Below are 16,794 nucleotides of genomic sequence, written 5' to 3'. Positions count from 1 at the left end.
ATCCAGCATGCCAAAAGGTAAAACAACAAAGGAAAGCTTATAACTTAAGTTTCTAACTAGTACTAGTTTCTAACTGTACCATAGAGTTAATCTCTAGATTTCCGAATTTTTCATTAATTTTTTTATTTCTATGGCAACTCTACGACATTGTAATTTGATCTTTATATAAATAACTGTATAATATATATTATCGAAACAGAGTGCTTAAGTCAAGCTAAATGCATGAATCCCTAACATCATTAACCTTATGTCTATATTTCTACTAACTGTCTATACTTTCAAGAAATCTTTGGCAGCTTAATGCGATTTTCAATTTGAGATTTTCGATCTCAAAGAGCCGTTAGAAATATCAACATACTAAAAACCATTCTTGTAAGATAAAAAACAACGATGCTATACTTTTTATACCCTTGCAGAAGGTATTATAATTTTAGTCAGAAGTTTGCAACCCAGTGAAGCAGACATCTCATGAAAGTATATATATTTTGATCAGCATCACGATATGAATAGAAATACGTCTGTCTGTCTGCCTGTTTCTATAAACTAGTCTCTCATTCAGGCAACTTTAGTCTTGCTGAAACTTTACTAAAAGTTGTGAAGTTATTACACGCAGCATATAAATCGGAACGGGCCGGATCGGGCGACTATATCGGATAGCTTCCACACAAAAGATAAAAAAAAACACCGTTGGTTTTGATCATATCGACTTCATTTTTGATTTAAATTATAATACCCTCTGCAACTGTATAAAAATGATAACGTTGTTGCGATTTATCATACAAACATGATTTTTTAAATGTCGATCTTTTTAACGGCGATTGATCGTAATAACATTAAAGTTGAAAGACATTCATGCAGATTAACTTGAAAAAAAAAATACTTTACATTTATAATGTGGCAGTTTTTATTAAAATTAATTTCGTCACTACGTGAACTACTACTACCAACCCTCACCGATCCAAACCAGTTCCTTTTGTTGTTTCGCTTGAGTTGGCAGCACCCGCTCTGAAATTCAGTTACTTTGACAACGGCCAAAGTGCCAAAACAACAAGCCGAAAATTGCAGGCTGGTTTTCAGAATCTAAAATAACCAGGAATATAAGGCTTAAATAAAAAGGCCGAGATTTAAAAGCGACTATAGGCATTGATGGCGGAGGTGCACATAATTGGACAGATATTAAAAGCAGTTGACTTTGCCGAGCCGCACCTTTACTGCAAGTGGAGCCTGCAAAGCGGTAAGTTTTACCTTACTTACGGACTTATCCAGTCATAACTCCACCGCTCTTCGAAGGAAACGCTTGGCGCCTAGTTCAGGGCGAGGTGCAGGGCCAGAGCCACGTGACGGCGCACCGACTGCAGGACTGCTCGGACTTTGCCCAGCCCCTGGACATCCACTTGAGCACCGCCTCCGTCCAAGGCTGGCCCCGTCTGCTGGTGGAGGTGTACGCCGTGAACGTTCTTCAGCAGTCCTGGCCCGTCGGCTACGGCTTCGTGCACGTCCCCTCCAGTCCCGGATCCCACCGCCTGGAGATCAGCACCTGGAAGGTCGCCCCAAACGGTCTGTGGCAGTCGCTTCGGGAGCGGTTTGGGGGAGGAGGAGCAGCCCTAAGCAAGATTGATCTGCTGTACTCAGGAGTTGAGCGGTAAGACAGGGGCACTGTATGTTTTGAAAATTCATGTTCATGTAACAAAATAATTATAACAAGAAGGAAGCTAGATTCGGCAAGCCGAAGCTTATATACCCTTGCAGTCATCAAATATGTCGATAAAAATGCATAAAGGCTAAACATCATCGAAGCTATGACGTTTTTTCTATAAATTTTCCTAATTTTCGACTATTGTTTAATTCATATTTCAAGAGTTGATAGAAAACTCTATATTCCAAAACCATTCTGATGAAAAACGACGATGTTATAGTTAGTTTCCATAATTTCTATATAGATTTTTCAATCTTTCCCTTGGCAGCTATATAACAACGTTTTCAGATTTTAATGAAATTTTTCTCAATTCAAGGGTTATTAAAAAAATCTGAAAATCTCTGAAAAATTTGAAAATCATGCTCGTGGGATTAAGAACAACGACGTTATAATTTTTTTTTCCATTATTTATATATATATTTTTCGATCTATCCTATGGCAGCTATATTATTATAGCACTTGGAAGTGAAAAGTGCGATTTTAGCTCAAAAAATCGCTGTTAATTTATTTTTTTTTAAATAGTAAAAAATAAAATTAAAAAAATTCTTTCTGATTTCCTGTGTATTTATGTGGAGCCTTTGTGTGAAAAATTTGGAAAGGATCGGTTATATAATTTGAGTTCTGATGTTCACCGACTTTCAAAATAACTAAATAAATAGCTGCCATTAGTCGAAAACATGTAAAATTAATAGAAAAATCGTCAGAGCTTCGATGTTGTTTAGCCTTTATGTGTTTGATTCTACATATTGATGACTGGAAAGGTATATCAGCTTCGGTTTGCCGAAGCTAGCTTCCTAGGGCGTAAAGGTTTCAGTTGTAAATAAAGTGAACAGTATACTTAATAACTTAAGTGTTACAATATATAGTTTATTAAATTTTTTAAAATTACATATGTATTTAATTTTTTAAATTTATTATATCGCTGAAACTTGAGGCCTTTATGTCGCCAACAGGATTTAGTATCAAATTTTTTTTGTTAATTGTTCAAATCTTCGAAGATAACCCAGCGTCTCTGTAGATACTGATCGTATTTTTCAATATCTTCCCCAAGATACAAGCTGCAAACCGTGAGTTCTGGAAAAGTCATTGTTGAACTTAACTTGGTATTTCGAAAGTTTGAAGAATACGGCGTGGAGTTTAAGTAGCCATGAACTGGTGTTTACTTCTAACCATGCTGTGCATGGCCACATTCCAAACGCATTCCATTAAAATTGGAATTTCGCACAACTACAATACCTCAGAGACTACGATCCCGACATCCACCACCACGGAATCCACAGCCACGACTATTTCTTCTGTAAGCAGTGAAGCGAGTAGCTCCATCGGCCCGTTTCCAGAGTTGGCCAGTACTGTTGGAAACACGTTTCCACCACGAGTACAACAGAAGCCCAGGGCCACATTAGCATCACCAACCACGCTGGGCCCCCCAGTGGTAGCCCAGCCCTTGAACGTCACTGCAGTGCCAGCTTCCTTACCTATACCCAAGGATAATAGATTGTACTACTGCCCCTGCGATGTGCAATCGAACATATGCGACCTGAACTGCTGCTGTGATAGCGACTGCCCCGCCGAAACTCGTCAGGTGTTTGACTGCGTGTCCAGCACGTCTTTTCCGCAGTTGCAATCCCGACTGGAGGACTTCCAGTACACCCATGGCTTGCCAACCTGTCAGAACAACGACGGGTGGTTGTGCGTCTTTCGCAGCAACACCAAGCCCACGAAGACACATCCGCAGAACACTAATTACGATACTTTGCAGCGTTCAAAATGGACGAATTACTTGGGAGCTCATGACACGGAACCGCCTCAATCCCAAAATTACTATAAGATCGGACAGCCCCTGCAACTGTGGCAGCCAGAGACAAGAGCGTCTACTACTTTCGAGCTGCCCGCCGCCTACGGGAGCTCCCACTGTCAGCTGAAGCAGCCGATTCGACATCTGCAGCCGAGCAGGAGCCACTGTCGGATGAAGGACTCCACCCAGCTGCAAGAGAGTCTTTGGGCTTTGCTCAATCTTACCTCCACGAATCAATTGCTGCCCAAGCCCCTCGATCTAGAAGAACAGGATGTAGAGGGACTAATCATTCAAGTTTGTCAGAGAAAGGACGATAAGTCCTTACACTGCCTGGAGCGGGGAAACGAAACCCAACTAGACATTATAGTGGATAAAGTAGAACTTCTCGTGATCCACAATTTCACAAATATTCTGGAGGCGAAGATTTATTTAGAGGAGGTAAGTCCGGCAGGGGATGACGAGCCATTTTGGTTGTATCTCGAGGTCCGATTCATGGCGCCAAACGATTCGCTGGCCAAGCCAACTTCGGGCCCACTCGGTTACTTGCCTGGCTCCCCCGTTATACTCTCCAGAATTCTGCCCCAGAACAGCAGCGAGGACGCACAGCAGTTAAGCTATTTCCGTTCAAGGCGAAATCAGGAAGGGTTTTACTGGCTTCCACTGCCCTCCCGTTCATTTCAAGAAAGGATCTGCGAGCGCACTCGGGACCCCAGGCAAGTCCTGCGCTTCGGAGTCGACGTCCTTACCCGATGTCAGTTGAAGCAAGCAGCGCCCGTTCTCCAGGAAGATGCCAACCACACCGAATACTGTCAGGGCCTGCAAGCCCGAATATGGAGCCAGCTGTTGCCCTCCGATTGTAGTCACCTGGATGACCTCGAAAAGGTTCTGGTTTCGCAGCTGGGCAGACCGCAGCCGGACAAGTGGCTGCCCATGCAGTTGCGCTACCCAGAGAACGCCCATGGCAAGCCACCGCCCGTTCAGGCGTCTTACAACACTGTAAGCCGAAGTCTGACCTGTCGCAATATCTTCCTTAACGTTGGCTACGAGTTTCACGTGGCAGATGTGACCTTACTGGAGGGGAGAGCGCCTCATCAGTGGGTCCTGCAGAACACCCGGCTGGTCCTGGGACAGCGGCATGACCTGGAGTTCGACATTAGCGAGCCGGAGGTGGCACTTCCCCTAAGTGTCTCCGCCATGTTCTACCAAATGCAAAGTAAGGCTCTAAGTGGGACAGCCGGAATGGTGCACGCTCGACATGGAGTGCTACTCGCAATTCTTTGTGCATCATCTTCGATGATAAGATTTGATAAATAAAACACATATACAGAATAGTTTTGACAAAGTCCTTTTAAATTTTCCCCTTACATGCGGTCGTGTCGTGGTCATTTAACCTTACTTAGTTTTAAGCTGCTAAGTGGCCGCGTCCTTAACTGGCTCATCTAAAAAATGTGCGTTTGATTCGACCGTCACCAGGCAGGCAACCTGAGCAAAAAAGGAGTTGGTTATAGTTCAGCTATTTCTGATTGTTGGTTACTTTAAAATGTATATTTTGAGGCTATAAAGAACTAGCGTCGTTTTAGTTTTATTTATTTTTGTATCAGTGGACCTTCTTTAATCCATTGAAGTAATTATTGAATGTCGAGCAAAATTATCGCCAACATTACCGACATCAAATCGATCCTTGCACGATTTTTTTTTAAATAATCTCCTGTACATACAGTGGCTCTAAGCTTATTTTGTGCATTGAAAGCATGGTGGTGCAATATTTTCCAAACTGTATTTGGGTAATATTTGTTGACCATTTCGTTCTCAATCTCCACACAAATTTTGAAGCCGATAGCTTGAGGGGTTCCTTAGTTTTTCGGACAAAACAGCGCTCCTCGGAGTCGTTGAATATTTGGTTTAGTGCAACTCGGACCTTATCTGCCACACTTTTTTGACTAAAACTGCCTCAACGGGATTTTTTGGACTTGGCGATTCAGAAAAGTGAATTTTCCTTCGAAAAGTATCTTAAGATTGCTTTAATGGAGAAGTGGGGTGAAATTCGCGTAAAGACACCTAGAAAAATGTTCAAATCTATGTGAAATAAATTTTAAAGCCCTTTAAACAGAAGTCAGTTAAAAAAAGTTATAAATTTACGAATTAATTAAGTTATATAACATTAAAGTGCTTGCACGAAATAAGCTTGTGCGTCAGAATCGACCTATTTTTTAGTTTTTGTATGAAAAATTGTTTTGTTTTTTAAATTAGGAAAAACTTTTGTTATTATTTTAATAATATACGAGATTCCTAAAATTACTGCGTTTACATTTTTTTGATATCTTTGCTAGTTTAGTAGCAGTATCGTTTTAAAACTTTTTTTATTCTTGCACGAAATAAGCTTGGAGCCACTGTATATGCTCCAATTGTTCCTATGGCAGATTTACGATATAGTCGTCGCATTTTCATTAAATTTTATTGAAAATTCAAGAGGCTTTAGAAAACTCCATAACCAAATAAAATAACTCCGTTATAATTTTTGTCCCCGTTTATTTATTATTTTTTATTTTTTATCTGAGCTATACGATATACATACATACATACATATGTAGTCTGCCGAGTCGGAGCCTTCCGGCTTGTATACAATATACATAACTACACCATTTTTAATAACGTTTCATCAAGATAACTTTAAAACTTAGAGACTACCTTTTTTAAAAAAAATCAGACCGACCGACAGACCTTCACGTCTAGATCGAATCAGATGGTGAAGCTAATCAAACTTCCTACTGGCATTTTTTTTATGAATTTTTGTGGTAAACCGTATCTATAAAATGTTTATCTTAACATACTATGTAATTTTAAAGGCAATATTCAAAAATTATATGTTTGTTATATGTCAATATGATTTCGAAAATTTTGCTTGCCAAAGTCTATGAGTCTTCACTTAGGAGCATAAATCGGATATCTCAGGAAAGGTTACTAGTAGGGTTGTGATGATATGTAAAAAAAAATCGTATCAGTGATATATCGTTTTTCAAAAATCTATAAAATTGATAAAAATATTTATCACCCAAAAATATCGATTTATCAAGTATTTTTGATGTGTATTTAATTTATATATTTATTTTTATTAATCTACCAAATTTTAACAAAAAATTCTTTCTTTTTTAAAGCTTTAATGCTTTATTTTTTTTTAAATAAATACATTTATATATGTATTATCCTGATTTTAGTTTGCCTTTTTCCTATAACAAGTAATTTATTGTAAATTAAAAATGAAATCACTAATACGAAATTAGCGGAAAAAAACTAGAGAGCAAATCAAACCAATTACACGGAATTCGTGTACAAACACAAAATTTCGCGGAAATACACACAAATCCACGAAAAATACATTTTTGGCGCGCTCATCTCATTGGATCTGAGTGACCGTATTTGCAATAATCCGCCACCAGACGACTGCAATAATCGGCACATCACATCCAAATACGGTCACTCAGATCCGAATTTGTACTACAAATCGCATCTTTAATTGTTAATAACAAAAAAACGGTGCAAAATTTTCACTCTCCGCCAACGGATTTCGAAGTTTTAGAAAAAAACACATCGTTTCCATATTTTACTTTATTTTATGAAGCTGTATTTACCGTGCACCGCACTTGTAAACAATTTCCATAAATATTTATTTTTGTCAAAAAAATATGGATATATTGATATTTTGATATATGTATTATCAACAACCCTAGTTACTAGCTAAGTCAGTGTGCATAGCTAGGTTAGAGGTAACAGAATACCCCTGTGACGCATTTAAAATATCGATACTATCGTTTGTAAAACCGATGTTTTGGCAAATTTAACGTACGGTCCCACTGCGCTTAAGCGGTAAAAATAAGCGGGATGGAAGATTGTAAGTGGATTTTTAAACACAAAACATAGAATTGGTAAACATCTCCTCCATCAAACTCCTTAGCCGTCAATTTAAGCACCAGCATGTGTGACGTGGAGTCGTCCCTGCTCAACCACAACGTGAGCTTCAACAGCACAATGGTTATGTCCTCTGCGGACGTTTCGCTCCCCAAATTGAGCGTGACTCTTTCAGAGGCGGAGATACTGAAACTGCAGTTACAAAAGCAAGTGGGCGAAGGCTGTGTTTCCCTGGATGTATCTGCGCCCATGGAGTCTAGCCTACAAGAAAGTTCTACGCAGGACAATAAGGTCGAAGAAGATAGCGGGCGCATCATCGACATAGAGGACACATTGAACAACACACAGGATGTGACGAGCGCCCAGGAGCCGTCGGAGGCTGCTTCCTTCGATTACTTTCAGAACGGACTGGTCGAGCTTGGTCGACGCTACTGGACCTCTTCGGTGGAGGCTCAGCATTACACGAAAGGCTGCTACTGGTCTCCCGATGGGACCTGCCTTTTGGTGCCCGTTCACCTCGACGGGATGCATGTCTTAGAGCTGCCCACCGATCTCTACTCCGCGCCAACGGTGCAGAAGTCGCGTGTTTTGACCAAGCTTCAGTCGGCGGTGCATGTGCCTGAGGGCGGAACCGTTTACGACTGCGTCTGGTTTCCGCAGATGAACAGCCAGCAACCGGACTCCTGCTTGTGAGTAGGTAGCTCGCCTGCGAACTGTCCCGTTCTTACCGGTCCCATTTCCCCCAGCTGGCTGGCCACGCGACAGCACGAGCCTATTCATATGTGGGATGCCTTCGACGGCACACTGCGATGCAGTTACAGCGGGTACGATGCCGTGGACGAAGTTATGGCGGCAATATCGTTGGCCTTCTCCCACGACGGCCAGAAGATATACGCAGGATATAAGCGGTGCATCAAGATCTTCGATACCAGCAGGTGAGTCGGATAATTCACATCGTCCATTGGTTAAGCCTCCCTGCACTCAACAGACCCGGACGACTGTGCGACGATTACCCAGTGAAGTTCGCCATCTCCTGTATTGCCCAGACCAGCGAGCACCCCAATACCTTGACCTGCGGCAACTGGCACGGCTACATCCAGCACTTTGACCTTCGCTGCAACCCCAAGCAGGGCCTTCTTTTTACGCTGGGCGGGCATAAGAGCGGCATTACCCAGCTACGATATGGCGGGGAAGGACACGGAAACTGGCATTTGTTCAGTGGAGCCCGCAAATGCGGAAAGATCTTGCAGTGGGACATGCGAAATTATAAGAAGCCGCTAGCCGAGTTTCAGCGCCATGTAGACACCAACCAGCGCATCCAGTTCGACATCACCAGCGACCGTCGCTGGCTTACAAGCGGCGACACTCGAGGTAGCCTAAACGTTTGGGATCTGCATGGAGAAGGAGAGGCCTCCGTGCTGCCGATACACTCCGATTGCTGTAACGGAGTGGCCCTCAACCCACTAATGCCAGTTCTGGCCACCAGCTCGGGGCAGTACCACTTCACAGGCCCAAATGCTCATGGGGACAATGTTACTTGGAACGGCTCTGTAGCGACTGAAGAGGTGTCACCCGAGACCAATCCACCGGAGACGGAAGTGGTCTACGAAAACGCAGTTATCATGTGGTGGAGTGACAGCATTTCACCGCATTAAATAGAAACGTATTTAAGTAAATAATACAAAAACCTGGTTTATTTTTCAATCGATTTGGAAATACTTAAGAAGTGTCCTAGCAGAGACTAAGTTGAGTTCTCTTAAAAGGGAGTTGCAATGGGTTGTCTGCAAGCTGACCGCAGCATTAGCCTAGAAGCGTTTCAGGAACTCCTCGGCACAGGTTCGAGCCCTTGCATTAACTGCCAGCTTCATCTCGCTGATTTCCTTGTCGATCTCCTCCATAAAGCTGATAACGAAGTCTACCAGCTTGTGCTTGTACATCTGCTCCGTATGAAAGTTTGTAATCAGGAAGCTAATGTCGTACCCCTCGATAGGCTTGCGACGCAGAATGACAAAGGACTCTGCGCGGCGCATCATGAACCTGGTGAACTTGTGGCACAGGATGCGTTCGATCTCGTCAGCCTGCTTTACGGCAATGCTGACGCGCACCGAGTTGATTGATGGCTCGATGAGGACCTTCTCGCGCTCGTTTCGTGACACTACCACGGGCGTGAGAACCAGCTCCTTGCTGGAGCAGATCTCCACCTCAGGCTTGTTGTGCCGCTCCACCACCTGAGAGGGGAAGTCCTGCAAGCACATTGCCGCCGTCAGCGAGTGGCGCACGGCGGTCAGGTAGGGCTTCAGGGTGGCTGCCATTGTGTCTGAGAGTCTGTGTGTGTAGTTTCAGCACTTTTTACTTAATTTATTATGATTCACAGACCATCGGAGTTTATCAGTTGGAAAAAGTGTGACCTTGCGCGACTCCGAGAAAAATATATAATGTTATCGTTTCCGACGGCCTAATGTAATATTTTTTGGTTTTTTTCCCATTTCAGTATTTACTAAGAAAGTATTAATAAATACTTTATCTTAAAAAATTGGGAAATAACGAAAATATAAAGTATAAATCGCCAAAACACTATATTATCTTTCAGTTTTATGTTTAAAATATAATCATATTGTGCGTGTAAATCACTCAAAAACTATGGTAGAAAGCTTTGCAAGGGTTGATTGTGTACAAAATAATAAGAAATGCTATTGAGATTTGGTATTTCTACGCAAATATCGTCTTTTTAAATGCACTTTTCCGTTAGTAAATACTTTATCGGTAACATTACGCATTTGACTAATTAAGTATTTGAAGAAAATTCAATTTTACACCTTTTCTATATTAAAATAATTTTTCCATTTTTGATTCGTGCAGAAAATTATTTTTTTTTTTTATAATTCATCACCAAATTCTCCTATATAATAATGTTTTCTTGATATCCAATTTTTTAACTTTTGAAACTGTTACCTAAAACTATCCAGTATATTTTTGAATTCAGATTGTTGTTTCTTCGAATAGGAAGAGTCTTGTCTAACAACAGGGCAAACTTTTTATTACGATCTTAGTCGAGAAAGAAATCGGGCAAACCTGATGCATCTTATTTTTATATATATTTTATATGTAGAAGAATGTTGTCAGGGTTGGACCGTTGTCAGGCTTGGGCCATCTCCAAATTTTGGATATTCGTACTAGTGTTATCTGTTTGTGCGTGTCAATAAACTTCTATCGGTCACAAGAAACTCTCCAAGTGAAGATGGGTCAATGGACATCTCCAAGGCCATCTAAGAGAAATCCCTATCAGGAATATTCTACATAATATTTACGTAAGTAGAAAACTTGCCCATGGCCCAAAAGGGGGCGCTGCTCTAACCATCGCTACTGTTCTAAAGTATCGATAGGGTCCTCCTGGAATCGACTCCAACTGCAACAGTTTTTTGATTTGGCACTGAACAGCCATCATGAAGGCAAACTTGGTGGTGAGGGAAAAGTGGTCGAGATTGACGAAGCCAAATTCGGAAAAAGAAAGTATAATCGAGGAAGAATTATTGAAGGACAGTGGATTTTTGGTGGCTTCGAAAGGGGAAGTAAAAATATTTTTTTGATTCCGGTGCCTGATAGGAAGGCGGAAACGTAAATAAGTATAATAAAAGAGAAAATTGCCCCAAAAACACATATCGTCAGTGACTGTTGGGCAGCTTACAACGCTCTCAGTGCTTGCCAAAATTTTGAATACACGCACAGTACGGTCAACCACTTAAAAAATTTCGTTGATCCAAATACTGGCCAAAGCACACAAAATATCGAACGCACATGGCGAGACGTACGAAGCGCTGTCCCCAAGTATGGAAGAGTGGAAAAACATTTCGAAGGCTACTCGGCGGAATATATTTTTAAAAGAGCATATCACTCTCGAAAAACACGAATTCACGGAATTTGTTGCGCCATTGCTGAGCTATATAACCCATACAATCAGGATCAATACTCCGAATTCCGAACAACTCGCGGAATTCGAGCTTCTGGACCTGGAAGAAAATGCGGACGAGGACTGAATTCATGGCTACAAAAATGTTTGAATTATGTTTATTTTGTTTTTTAATTTAATACATTGAATTGTTATGTTTATTTTGTTTTTTAAGGCATCAAGTAAAACATGACGGCGGAAACATAATGGTTTGGGAATGCTTCACATGGTAGCATGATGGGCCTTTGCATTTGGTAGAAGGTATAATGCGAAAAGAGGACTACCTAAAAATTTTAAAAACCAATCTTCCCAATTTTATGAAAATCAAGAAAGGAAGCTAGCTTCGGCAAGTCGAAGCTTTTATACCCTTGCAGTCATCAAGTATGTCGAACAAAATACATAAAGCAACAACATTGAAGCTATGACGGATTTTCTGTTAATACAGTCGAGTCCCGATAATTCGAAATAGCAAGGGGATCACTTTTTTTTACGAATTAGACGGGAATTCGATTTATCGGGATTTTTTTCAACGGATTTTGTTTCAAGGGAATAGAATTTTTTACGAATTATCGCGATTTTCGATTTAGCGGGGTACGAATTATCGGGATTCGACTGTATTTCATATTTTCGACTATGGTTCATATGGCGGTTATATGTGAGAATTGTCCGATTTTGATCAAATTTAATTCGTAATTCAAGAGTCGTAAGAAAGCTCTATATTGCAACAATCATGCTTGTCTAATGAAAAACAACGAAATTATAATTTAATTTCCGTTACCGAATTTCTTGCTGCGGGATATCCACTGAGACGGCTTTACTAATTTTACGTTTTCTTGTCTCCATTTTGACCGATCCTTCTGAATTAGAGTGATATATCGTAACATTATGACAAACACTATCTATTTTTTTTATTTATAAAAAAAATTATAATATGACAGCAACTAAGCTAACTTTTGTTAGTCCCCTCGAATGCTTTATGGGGTCTGAGGTGTCTCCTTCACTGCGTTGCAAACTTCTGACTGAAATTATAATACCCTTTGCTCTACAAGGGTATAAATATGCTATGAATAAAATAGTAAACACAAAACAAATTACTTTTCTATAAGGCCTAGGTGCCATTAAAATAATTATGTAAGAGCATATTTAAGTGAAATTTTTGCGGGTTTATTTTATTTGGGCACCACCAAAGGTAATAGTTAATGAAAAAGCTCATTGACCCAAGAGTCTTCTCCACTGCGTTTTAGGCTTCTGGCTGAAAGGTAATAATAAACAAGTTAATATTGTTGGAAAAATTAAATTTTTTTTCTGATTAAACTGCAGCGTACCTCGTTATGAATTATTTTTGAATACCCGATAAAGCGCGCTTAACATACAATTGTAGAAAAACAGCATCCACCAATTATAAATATTTTATTTATTTGTTTTATGCACTTTTTTATACAATTGTTATAATCGTTTATGCTCGCATATGGTCAGTTTTAGGCTTGTATGAACTTAACTTATGCGTGAACTCAGAAAGTGTTATAAGCGGTCAATATTTATTGCTTGCGTTAAGAACATTTATTCAAAAATGTAGAATGTGACTATATAGATCCTCTCTTACTCAAAAGATACGTTCGACTGTTTATTGCATTGGAATAGACATAAATATACCATAAATTGAGTTAGTATTAAAGTATTTGGTAGCAATTGCATTGATGCTTTACGCTTTTTTGTTCAATTTTCTTGAGTATGTTTTGAAAGTTTTTGTATCTGGGTAAATTGTGGGCCTGTGCGTGTAGTGAATATGCCAATACCCTTTTTAGAAGAGCGTTATATTGTATATATTTATTTATAGAAGCCTTTGTGTTACACGAGTATACATTTATAACATTTTAAGATTTAAAGTTAAGCTAACCTTTAAAGCGCCCATTTGTGCAAAATTAAGTATACAAAAAATAGCAGCTTTTGGAAAAATTTGCCTAAATACCTTACTTGTTTTGCCTTATATATTTCTTTTTAACCCCCGTATGCTGTTGTTCAACCCACTTCTTAAAATAACTCGACGTTAGACAAAATATGAATCCCATATAATATTACACATATTTATATGCGATTACTTGTATGTTCTTTTCATTTATATTCATTCTATATATGTATGTGTCAGTGTTTGTGTTGTATGTAAATAAAACCAAAATGATTTTCGTGTGTTTTACATTGTATTTGATTTTTATTGAGATTTATAAGCGTTTCTTAAACATGATTTCTGTTTGACATTTATTAAATATGTATGTATAAAAAAAGAAACTTATAATATTCAGCAAGTACATATATATATATTATTAATCAGTGGCGGATCCACGGGGGGGAAATTAGGGAAATTTCCCCCCCTTGCAACCACAGAACCTGAAAATTTTACTTGTTTGCTATGGTTGACTTTTCAAATATAACCACTTTGTTTACCAAAAAATTGGGATGGATAATTTTTGTTTTATAATTTGTACTGTATTTCTCTCGCAATAATAAGTTTGAACCCCAAATCGAAGAATAAGTTCATTTTCCCCCCCCAAGAATCGTCTCTGGATCCGCCACTGTATTAATGCAAGTTAATGATAAAGAATTTATAAATGCATACATCAAATAAAAGTGTTGCTCGCAAAATCCAGTTCATTGATGCAAATATTTATTTTGTGTGTACCTCAGTCGGGTGCCAAAGAAATTTAAAAACTGAACAATCAAGGCCAAAACTAGAAAAATGATCAACTCAAAGCAATAAGTTTAAAGTATATAAAAAAAATTAGATAAACGAGAAATGGTAAATTAATTTTAAATTTTACGTTAAAGGCATTCATTTTAGATGGGCTTTACTGCATGGGCTTTTAAGTTTAAACGTAGAATTTCTTTTATAGTTATTTTCTTGCGTTAATTGCCGTAAGCATTCATTTCGTTTTCTTTTCCTTAGCTGTTTTCTTGTTAGTATTTTTTTAGATTTTGTGAGTAAATGTGTTGTTGCTATCCGAATCAACTCGCTCAGCGGTATCTTGAGATTTTCTCTTGCCTTTTCATTTGTTTTCATAATACTTGGAGATTTTGAAGTAATTGGTTTCAGTTTAAAGAGTTTTCTGCTTAAGTATGTGTTGGTGTATTATGCAGTGTTGCTGTTCTTTTTGTAATCGCCTTGCTTGCAGTGAGAAAGCACAGCTCTCGACGCCTAATCGGCCTATCTAGCCGGATGAAGCGATGGGGCTCTGCTGGCCATCTATGTCCTGAGCATGGGCCTTGTTCTGGCGCACTAATTCGGCACGGCGCTCCTGGAAGTAGAGGAAACGATAAAGGATTACTCGGGGCTCTAGTGCAGTGGAGGTGCAACTGGTGCAACCAAGTGATGATTAAACAATAGCGCAAATTGTCGTTGTTTTTTGCGAGAACGTACTAGTTTTTGAACTTTTTCAATTTTCTTTTGCAATTCCTTTTCGCGCTTCTGCTCAGCGGCAAACAATTTGTTTTCATAAATGCGCGCCTTCTCCTCGAGCTTTTGACATTCCAATTGATCGTTCTGCGATTTGATTTCGGCAATTTTGATTGTGTTCTAAATGAGGGGATAAAAGAAAAATGAAAACCAAAAATTATATGTACACATGATAAAGCACTTATATACAGATACATAGTTCAAGAACTGGGGGCAGAATAAAGAATAACCGACGGCCATGGATCCTATAGAGTTTAAAAATTTAAAGGTTTTTTTATCTTACCTATTAAAAAAAACTTGGAATTTCGAAAATTAAATTTATTTATAAATATATCTTATTAGATATCTTTTTTTTTTTATTTTCTGTGATTGATATGTCAAAAATACTTATGTTTTTCATGGAAAAGCTAATCAAAACCCTAAATCTAAAATGATATTTACAGCCAATAAAAAGCTCAATTCAAATAAACAATGGTTTTAAGTAAAAAGTTGAAATTCATGATACGACGATATAATAATAATATAAATTCTAATTTTTAGCTTTTAAATTGTATATGGTTTTTAATCGACATTCTATAGTTTATAAACCTCTCTACAGTTTTAAACCGATTTTACATATGGAGGATTAAATATTTTTCATGGTAATAACGCATTAAACCCTTTTCTATTTAAACAATCGATTTAAATAAAAAATTTGGTGTGCCATTTTTAAGGCCCGTAATACAAAACAAAAATGAATATTTGAATAATAAATCACACACTCACATGCTCCTTTAAACGATCCAACATTTTCTTAATATTTTCGTCGCGCAAGGACTGAGCAATCTTCAATTTTTCCTCGATTGCCTTCTGCTCGTTGGCCTTCTGCTGCTCAAGAGTTTCACGGGTCTTTTCAATCTCCTGCGCATGAATCTGTTTTTTCGAAAAGCAATTGAAACAGGTGGTTAAAAATGTAGTGGAGAAGAATACTGCAGGGCTTAACCTTTAGCTTCTCTTTCATGTCACTGATGATGGCCTCTCGTTTCTCCACATGCAGCTCCATTTTGGACTCCAGCTGCTCCTTGGTCTGAGTGATGAACTCATTGGTGATCTCATCCTTTTTGCGAGTGGCCTCTTCAACCTTGGCCAACTTGTTCGAAATATCAGCCATTTTCTTGGCTTCAAGAGACTGCAAAGAATGCGAATTTTGTATTTTAATATTCACTTTTTATATTAAAATTAGTTCAAACATAAGTCGATCTCATTGGCTTTGTCTGTATGTGTAAGATCGATCATGCAAATATTATTTTCAGTAATTGTATTGCAATATTGCGGAGTCTTATAAAAAATTTGACGAATAGATAGATAATTTCGACTCGTCTAGAGGCTAATCAAGATTTGTAAGTGTATAAGACTCTCTGCAAGTGTGCAATAAGTTAAGGAACATGATTTTTAAAACAAAAAAAATCACTTGTTTGAAATCTGCAGTTGCACTATTCAAGTGCAGCATAAAATCGCATGCGACTTACAACGCGACGCTCCTCGGCCGCCTTTAGTTTCTGCTCAATCTCCTCGACGCTAACGTTTTTGCCGGGGGTGACCGGTCGCTTGGGGACAGCCACGTTGGGGGCCGGTTCGGCCAGGATGACCTCATAGCTCAGGCCTCCGCGGGACTTCTCCTGGCAGCGAATCTCTGTGGCTGTGGGCGAGAGAGCGGATGGTATCGGTTAAAGAAATTCAATATTTGTGCATTGGGGTGCAGTGGGTTGTGGTTCAGGGTGGTTTTGGGCACCCTCCACTCTGTTTTCCCCCATTACAACAACATGACGTCATTTCTCAAGTTTCCTCCCCTTGCTTCAATGCAAGAAAATGGTGAAAAAAGGAAGCCAAGCTACCGGTAGACGAACGGAATTATCGAGTCAAAGTCCACAGTTAAATAAATTGCAAAGCAATCAATATTCAAGTAAGCTGTTGAAAATCCAAAATAAAACTATTTAGTTCCCAGTACTTAAGGCGTTAATTAG

The 16,794-nt window shown here is 39.2% G+C and overlaps 5 protein-coding genes across 10 annotated transcripts in view; 3 read left to right on the top strand and 2 right to left on the bottom strand.

Annotated features, from left to right (window-relative positions):
• Positions 1–949: 949 nt before the first annotated feature.
• On the top strand, positions 950–2,851 carry LOC108093446 (B9 domain-containing protein 2). Its single transcript, XM_017193512.2, has 3 exons — positions 950–1,234; positions 1,291–1,642; positions 2,748–2,851. The coding sequence occupies exons 1-3, from the start codon at positions 1,147–1,149 to the stop codon at positions 2,839–2,841; spliced, it is 534 nt and encodes a 177-aa protein (XP_017049001.1). The 5' UTR covers positions 950–1,146; the 3' UTR covers positions 2,842–2,851.
• LOC108093445 (tectonic) lies at positions 2,844–4,820 on the top strand. Its single transcript, XM_017193511.2, has one exon. It carries the CDS (start codon positions 2,844–2,846, stop codon positions 4,803–4,805), a length of 1,962 nt encoding a protein of 653 aa, XP_017049000.1. The 3' UTR covers positions 4,806–4,820.
• Positions 4,821–7,321: 2,501 nt separating this feature from the next.
• LOC108093437 (telomerase Cajal body protein 1 homolog) lies at positions 7,322–9,069 on the top strand. The gene is made up of 4 exons (XM_017193501.2): positions 7,322–7,380; positions 7,444–8,086; positions 8,144–8,332; positions 8,386–9,069. The coding sequence occupies exons 1-4, from the start codon at positions 7,371–7,373 to the stop codon at positions 9,050–9,052; spliced, it is 1,509 nt and encodes a 502-aa protein (XP_017048990.1). The 5' UTR covers positions 7,322–7,370; the 3' UTR covers positions 9,053–9,069.
• On the bottom strand, positions 9,064–9,819 carry LOC108093438 (actin-related protein 2/3 complex subunit 4). Its single transcript, XM_017193502.2, has one exon. The coding sequence runs from the start codon at positions 9,707–9,709 to the stop codon at positions 9,203–9,205; it is 507 nt and encodes a 168-aa protein (XP_017048991.1). The 5' UTR covers positions 9,710–9,819; the 3' UTR covers positions 9,064–9,202.
• A 2,917-nt stretch (positions 9,820–12,736) lies between these two features.
• Positions 12,737–16,794, bottom strand: part of LOC108093411 (stathmin) — a 38,707-nt gene continuing 34,649 nt past the window's right edge. For 4 of the 6 annotated variants that reach the window (XM_017193451.2, XM_017193452.2, XM_017193450.2 and 1 more), the window contains 5 exons: positions 16,300–16,469; positions 15,774–15,959; positions 15,557–15,703; positions 14,756–14,911; positions 12,737–14,633 (listed from right to left, as the gene is read on the bottom strand). In XM_017193451.2, coding sequence (XP_017048940.1) covers positions 14,547–14,633; positions 14,756–14,911; positions 15,557–15,703; positions 15,774–15,959; positions 16,300–16,469 — 746 coding nt within the window. In that variant the 3' untranslated portion in view covers positions 12,737–14,546. The remainder of the gene's footprint in view (positions 14,634–14,755; positions 14,912–15,556; positions 15,704–15,773; positions 15,960–16,299; positions 16,470–16,794) is intronic. The other 2 variants (XM_017193453.2, XM_017193449.2) reach the window with 1 other exon arrangement.

The sequence above is a fragment of the Drosophila ficusphila genome, unplaced genomic scaffold, assembly GCF_018152265.1.
Source record: "Drosophila ficusphila isolate 14025-0441.05 unplaced genomic scaffold, ASM1815226v1 contig_636, whole genome shotgun sequence".
NCBI classification, from domain to species: domain Eukaryota; kingdom Metazoa; phylum Arthropoda; class Insecta; order Diptera; family Drosophilidae; genus Drosophila; species Drosophila ficusphila.
This window is presented reverse-complemented; position numbering and strand designations above follow the sequence as displayed.